The sequence below is a fragment of the Phytophthora parasitica genome (genome assembly GCF_000247585.1).
Source record: "Phytophthora parasitica INRA-310 unplaced genomic scaffold supercont2.3, whole genome shotgun sequence".
NCBI lineage: Eukaryota > Oomycota > Peronosporomycetes > Peronosporales > Peronosporaceae > Phytophthora > Phytophthora nicotianae.
In genome coordinates, this window is record NW_008648989.1 from 109,143 (window position 1) to 116,156 (window position 7,014).

General features: G+C 50.2%; 3 protein-coding genes across 6 annotated transcripts in view; all 3 read left to right on the plus strand.

Moving 5' to 3' along the window:
* Positions 1-2,179, plus strand: part of PPTG_21018 (hypothetical protein) — a gene marked incomplete at its 5' end in the record, with an annotated part of 7,325 nt that extends 5,146 nt beyond the window's left edge. Inside the window, 4 exons of the mRNA XM_008895470.1 lie at positions 214-519; positions 584-721; positions 777-907; positions 964-2,179. Coding sequence (XP_008893718.1) covers positions 214-519; positions 584-721; positions 777-907; positions 964-2,098 — 1,710 coding nt within the window. The 3' untranslated portion in view covers positions 2,099-2,179. The remainder of the gene's footprint in view (positions 1-213; positions 520-583; positions 722-776; positions 908-963) is intronic.
* Positions 2,180-2,193: 14 nt separating this feature from the next.
* PPTG_01233 (hypothetical protein) lies at positions 2,194-4,330 on the plus strand. Of its 4 annotated transcripts, XM_008894465.1 has the most exons (4): positions 2,194-2,510; positions 2,568-2,705; positions 2,765-2,895; positions 2,951-4,330. In XM_008894465.1, exons 1-4 carry the CDS (start codon positions 2,304-2,306, stop codon positions 4,071-4,073), a joined length of 1,599 nt encoding a protein of 532 aa, XP_008892713.1. In that variant the 5' UTR covers positions 2,194-2,303; the 3' UTR covers positions 4,074-4,330. The 4 variants fall into 4 exon arrangements, with proteins under 4 accessions (XP_008892713.1, XP_008892714.1, XP_008892716.1 ...); XM_008894466.1 differs by having other exon boundaries at positions 2,194-2,705; XM_008894468.1 differs by having other exon boundaries at positions 2,765-4,330.
* On the plus strand, positions 4,309-6,490 carry PPTG_01234 (hypothetical protein). Its single transcript, XM_008894469.1, has 4 exons — positions 4,309-4,840; positions 4,908-5,045; positions 5,106-5,236; positions 5,302-6,490. Exons 1-4 carry the CDS (start codon positions 4,634-4,636, stop codon positions 6,416-6,418), a joined length of 1,593 nt encoding a protein of 530 aa, XP_008892717.1. The 5' UTR covers positions 4,309-4,633; the 3' UTR covers positions 6,419-6,490.
* The last annotated feature ends 524 nt before the right edge of the window (positions 6,491-7,014 follow it).

Genomic DNA, 7,014 nt, shown 5'->3' on the forward strand with positions numbered 1-7,014 from the left:
GAACTGCAGATCCGTCAGAATGAGAAGATTAAGGCGATGCAAAGTCGTCTGTAAGTGCTGCTATATGCAGTTGAGTGAGTTGAGTCTTGGAATAAGTGAAGCACGTACCAGTAGTACTTTATAAACAATGCTGGTGTCATTCTTGTCGTATCGAATCTGGTGCCATTCGAAGCCACTTTTCTGATAATCAAGATTTTTGATTATCCTAAGCAGGAAGCTAAACTGTTGTTAGCTTCTTGGATTCACTTTTCAATTCGCCATTTTCGAGCCAACCCTTTCTCGTCACGACTAGTGAATTCGTCTTCGATGTCTATCATCTTCAAGTCGCCGCACTCCGACGTCTCGATCCCAGACGACGCAGCAATCTGGAACAAGTTGGAACAACATGCGCATGAGAATGGGGACAAACCTGCACTTGTCTGTGGGATGTCCGAGAGAACGCTGTCGTTCGCAGAGGTTTTCAACTTGGCTCAACGCATTTGCGCTGGGCTCTACGCGAACGGCATCAAGAAAGGAGACGTAAGTTTTCTCTTTTGGTGCAATTCTGTACTAAACCGTACCAACCGCAATGTTATCGGTACAGATCGTAATCTTGCACTCGTTCAATTGCCTGGAGTACCCTATCGTGTTCTTGGCGTTGAACCGTTTGGGTGCAATTTGTTCCCCGTCGTCGCCACATTTTAACAGCGACGAACTCGGGGACCAAATGCGCGCTTCAAAGGTACAGTTATAGTGTCATGCTCCACCAAATCTCGTCACTAACTCATTAGTTCCAGGCATCCGCAGTGATCTCGCACGTGGCATTCGCTGAGATGGCTACTCAGGCTGCAGGACGTGTTGGCATCCCACTCAATCGGATGTTCACACTTGGACACGCCAAAGGGGCCCTTGGATTGCAAACCATCGAGTAAGTAGGCCCCACCTCGTCCTGTATTCCAACTAAACCGTTGATTGTGTCCCCAGAGCTCTGATTGAGCTGAACCTGCCATTCCCGAGTCTCCCACGTATCAACCCTGACGACGTCGTGTTGCTACCATTTTCAAGCGGCACTACTGGTCGTCCTAAGGGCGTGGAGCTCACAGCTCGATCCATGTACGCTTGCGGTGCTCGTGTGTCTGCTCTTGATGTCGATGCAGACTACATCCTCGCCGTACTGCCATTTTATCACATCGCAGCGACCATGATCTTCCACGTGACGATCTTCAAACGGATCGCCATGATCGTGTTGCCTCGATTCGAGCCTGGGAGCTTCCTACGAGTCATCGAGAACTTCAAACTTGATACAGTCTACGTCGTCCCACCGATCGTCCAGTTCTTGGCGAAACATCCTCTTGTAGACAAATACGACCTATCCTCGTTGAACCGACTGGCCTCTGGAGCTGCATCTTTAGGCGGCGAACTCTTTGATGCCATTCAGAACCGTCTTGGACTCCCAGTTCTTCAAAGCTACGGCATGACGGAACTTGCTGGTTCTGCTACTCACACCTCCCGAACGGAATATCGTAAAGGCTCAGCTGGAAAACTACTCCCCAACACGGAACTTCGAGTGCGATGTATTGAAACAGGAGTCGACTTACCTGTAAATCAACGTGGAGAGCTGTTGATCCGGTCGCCAGGAGCGATGAAAGCCTACTTTAACAACCCAGAAGCTACTCGTGAAGCTTTCACGGACGATGGCTTCATTTGCACCGGTGATGTAGGCTACATCGATGAGGATGACTACATCTTCATTGTCGATCGACTCAAGGAGCTTATCAAGTATAAGGGCCACCAGGTTGCACCTGCTGAGATCGAGGACGTAGTGAACTCGCACCCTCAAGTCGCTGACTCGTGCTGCGTGCGGGGACTTGACTTGGAGACGGGTGGTGAGATCCCTAAAGTCTTTGTGGTGCGTAAGTTCAGCGGAGATGAACCGCTCACGTCCAACGCGTTGATGGAATATGTAGCGTCCAAAGTGGCGAGCTTCAAGCGGGTGCGCGAAGTGGAGTTCATCGACGTCATTCCGAAGAGTCTGTCGGGCAAGATTCTACGACGCAAACTGCAGCTCGAACAGGATAAAAAGGTAGCGGCGGCGAGATCAATTAAGAGCCGTCTATGACAGGAGAGGTTGAGCCTAATGTAGTTGACCATGTAGTACATTTTAACGCCATGACGAATGAATTGTTCCGCTTTCACGTTACTGTCGTTCTTGTCGAGTGATTGGTGCTAAAAAGGGGCACCCTGTTGATTCGCACTTGGCTTTGTCATCATTTCGGTCTTCGCAGCGAATTCTGCGTCTCCGTTGCGTCCGGTCACCCTTACGGATGATCTTCAGGTCCAGGTGCCCGACGCTCCCGATCCCGGACGACGCATCGATTTGGAACGTCGTGGAGCAACATGCGAACACCAAAGGCGACAAACCGGCGTTCATCTGCGGGCTCACGGAGAAGACACTAACTTTCGCGGAGCTTCACCGCCAAGCTAAGCAACTGTGTGCAGGTTTAGCAGCCAACGGTCTCAAAAAGGGTGACGTACGTGGTAATGCTGCCCCGTATTAGCTGCAAAATTCCAACGTTGTGCTGCTACAGGTTGTGATCTTGCACTCATTCAACTGTCTCGAGTACATTGTGGTATTCCTGGCGCTTAATCGTCTCGGAGCGATCTGTTCACCGTCATCCCCGCTCTTTAACGCCCAGGAGCTGGCTACCCAGATTATGACCGCTGAAGTAAGTTCCAAGAAAAAGATGGCTACATGTATTCTCTAACTAACTTCGTTGTTTTGAAGGCGGTTGCCATTATTTCGCACAAGAAGTTCACCAGCGTTGCGGTGGAGGCCGCTGGACTGTGTAGTATCCTGCTTTCACGGGTGTACACGCTTGGTCAAGCTGATTGTTCTTCAGAACTACAGTCAATTGAGTACGTTATGATAGTACATGTTGATACAGTGAAAGCTTATCCTATTTGTTTATAGGAATTTAATCGCAATGAACCTGCCGTTCCCGGACATCCCGCCTATCGACTCGAAGCAAGTCGTGACGTTGCCGTTTTCCAGCGGTACAACAGGCCGTCCGAAGGGCGTGGAGCTCACGGCACGTGCAATGTACGCGTCTGGAATGATCCCAGGCTACAGGGAGAGCAAGACAGAACCCGTTCTAGGTATGTTGCCTTTCTTCCACATCATGATGACCATGAATTTCCACGTCACGCTGTACCACGGAAAGGTAATGATCGTATTACCTGGATTCACACCCGAAACGTTCCTGCGAATGGTGGAGAAATACAAGCTAGACATGATCAACCTCGCCCCGCCACTTGTCACGTTCCTGGCTAAAAGCCCCATTGTAGCCAAGTACGATCTCTCCCACGTTAAGTATGTGAAGTCTGGAGGAGCGCCACTAGGCAAAGAAGTCGAACGCGCTGTCATGGAGCGTCTTGGTATCCAAGTGTTGCAAGGCTATGGGATGACAGAGTTCGTAGGCTGTGGCTGTCGATCATACCCGGCTATCGTTCGAGCTGGGTCTTCAGGCACGTTGCACCCCAATACGGAGCTGAAGGTGAAAGATCTCGAGACTGGAGAAGATTTACCAGCGAATAGAACAGGAGAGCTATTGTTCCGTACTCCAACGATGATGAAGGGATACTACAACAACTCGGAGGCAACTCGTGCAGCTTTCACAGAAGATGGATTCCTTCGGACTGGTGACCTTGGCTACATCGATGACGATGGCTACATTTTCATTGTGGATCGACTAAAGGAGCTCATCAAGTATAAGGGACACCAGGTAGCCCCGGCAGAAGTCGAGGACGTGGTGAACTCTCATCCATCAGTCGTTGATTCGTGCTGTGTACGTGGTCGAAGTTTGGATACTGGGGAAGAGATCCCCAAGGCGTTCGTAGTGCTCAAGAAGGGAGAAGAGTTGACAAGTGACGCATTGATCACCTTTGTTGCTGCCAAGGTGGCGGACTACAAACGAGTACGTGAGATAGAGTTCGCCCACACTATTCCGAAGAGTTTGTCAGGTAAAATCCTTCGACGGAAGCTGCAATTAGTAGAAGACAAGAAGATGCAGCAAGTAAGGGGGTGTCGGTTGTAAACAACCAGGAATCAAATTTAACTGGAATATTGTCGGTAAGCGTTTGTTTGTTCTTGATGAAGATTCAACGACCGCCACCGCCCACACCAGACAAGATCATAAGACCAAGACACCAATGGTGGACTCTCACTTCAACGTGAAAAAAAAAAAATACTTAATCTTCGTGGTTCTCTTCATCACAAACTGCGTAACGTATGCAGGTACTGTAGTGAATCACCAACCACCACTAGTAATATTACTGTGGACACCTTTGCTCCATCTGGGAGGCCATGGCCTCGCACGTGCAGGTCCAGCACTGCTGGATGACCACGTCAGACGAGCCCCGGACACCTTGACAAGCAGTCGATGGTCATGAGGCCACGGGTGGTCTCTGATGGTCTCTTCACTGCGTGAGCTCTTTGTTTGACCTCTGCAATCGGCCTGCAAGGCGCTGCATGCATGCCATGCACCACAGCATGCTTGGCCATGAAACCTTGGGGGGATATGACACGCAACATCTTCATTTCTGCTTTTGACTCGTCGTCTGCACGGCACTCATTGATATCTATCCGACCATCGAAATGGTCTTCTCTTCACCACACGGCGTGATTCCGATCCCCAAGGACAAGACAGCTTGGGACTGGGTCGAGGAGCATGCCGCCAACATCCCAAACAAACCCGCCTACATTTGCGCCATCACCGAGCGAACACTGACGTTCGCGGACGTCCACGACCAAGCTCGGAAGATTTGTGCTGCATTGGCTGCCGAGGGCATCAAGAAGGGAGATGTAAGTAGCCACCGGTGCTTAACAATGGTTAAGCATTCGCTAAAGCTTCGTGTATTTGTTGTTACAGGTTGTGACGCTGCACTCGTTTAACTGCGTGGAATACCCGGTTATCTTTCTGGCACTAACCCGCCTTGGTGCCGTGTGCTCCACCGCGTCGCCGATGTTTAACGAACACGAACTCGCTGACCAAATGAAGCACTCGGAGGTATGATTTATCATATTAAAGGTCCATTGCCCTGGTTGACTAACTTAACCATCCTTGCAGTCCGTTGCGATCATCACTAACGCCAAGACGGTGGACATCGCCGTTAAAGCTGCGTCGATCAGCGGAATCGACTTGAACCGAGTCTACACCATTGGACACGCCGACATCTCCGTCAAATTGATGTCGATTGAGTGCGTAATATCAAACTACTACTCCCTACTTACCGCTATGCTAACTAATTGTATTATTTTTCAAGGGACATGCTAGCGAAGGACATTCCGTTCCCGAACTTGCCTCCAGTGGACCCGGAAGCCATCGTCGCTATGCCTTTCTCTAGTGGCACCACTGCTCGACCGAAAGGTGTGCTTCTGACTGGACGCGCATTGTTCGCTGGTGCCATGATGTCCAGTCATTCGGAGAAAGATATGGAGTACACAATGACTGTACTACCGTTCTTCCACATCATGTCCACGTTGCTGTTCCACATGGCCTTCTACCGTGGCTGGGGGACGATCATCCTGCCTAAATTCATGCCGGAGGAATACCTCAGTGCCATTGTCAAGTACAAAGTCTGGAACGTTTATGTGGCGCCGCCCATTGTCCAGTTCTTCGCCAAACACCCGATTGTGGACAAATACGACCTGTCCTGCCTCAAATATATCGGCGCAGGTGGAGCTCCTATGGGTACTGAGGTGGAGGAGGCGGTGTTCAAGCGTATTGGAGCCAAGGTGGGCCAAGGCTACGGTATGACCGAGCTGTGTGGACCCGTGACGATGCCGGCTTACGAGATCAACCGACCCGGTTCGGTTGGTCAGTTGTTGCCTAACTCTCAACTTCGTGTAGTATCACTTAGCAACGGAGAGGAATTGGGAGCGAACGAAGTGGGCGAGTTGTTGATTCATACCCCCGCTATGATGGAGGGATACTACAAGAGCCCGGAAGAGACCAAGAAGTCGATCACACAGGATGGCTTCGTCCACACTGGCGATGTTGGCTACATCGACAATGATGGCTTCATCTTCATCGTCGACCGAGTTAAGGAGATGATCAAATACAAGGGACATCAAGTGGCCCCTGCTGAACTGGAGGACGTTCTACACGGCCATCCAGCCGTCGTTGACTCCTGCTGTGTGCGTGGCAAAGACTTGAAATCTAGTGAAGAGATCCCGAAGGCGTTTGTGGTGCTACGGGAAGGTGCTTCCAGCACCCCTGAAGAGATCATGACGTTTGTGGGCGAGAAAGTAGCTCCGTACAAACGCATCCGCCAAGTTGAGTTCGTGGACGCGATTCCTAAGACGATGTCGGGCAAGATTTTACGCCGTCAACTGCAACTGCGCGAGGATAACACGATTAAAGCAGCGACGATGCCCTGAATATCGCAAAAAGTAACACAGATCCAATAGCAATCCAAAATGATATTTTGCACCAAAGATGTTGACTGTGAGTCCATGTAGTTGTACATTAAAAGAATAACCATTGCTTTGTTGTAAACTTGATGAAGAATATCGAACGGCTACTCCATAGCTCACTCTCTCGAATCATCCACTGGCATTCATCCACCACGCGATCTGGTACTTCGACTTCGGATGAATGAGGCTTCTCTGGGAGTTGCTTAGTTGACTCAAACAGCTCTCGGCAATCGGCGAGATGCAAGTCCATTGTCGATCCAGGTACTTGCGAAGTCGCCTCGTGACTGACGCATCATGTTTCGAAGTATCGTAGAAGAAGACGAATTCTTTTTTTAAAGCATGTCGAATGGCTTTTTCAAGCGGTATGTGGCCTCCATCTGCGTACTGGTACTTCTTTTGAAGACCGTCCATGGACACCATAACGTTTCCGACGTCTGTATCCACACCCGGAGGCGTTACATGTACCTTTGTAGGGTCGACCAAGTCGATTTCGATCGCTTTTTTGAGGAACGGAGCCGAAATCTGCAGACAATGGGCAGCTCCTTTAGCCCCTTTGTCTG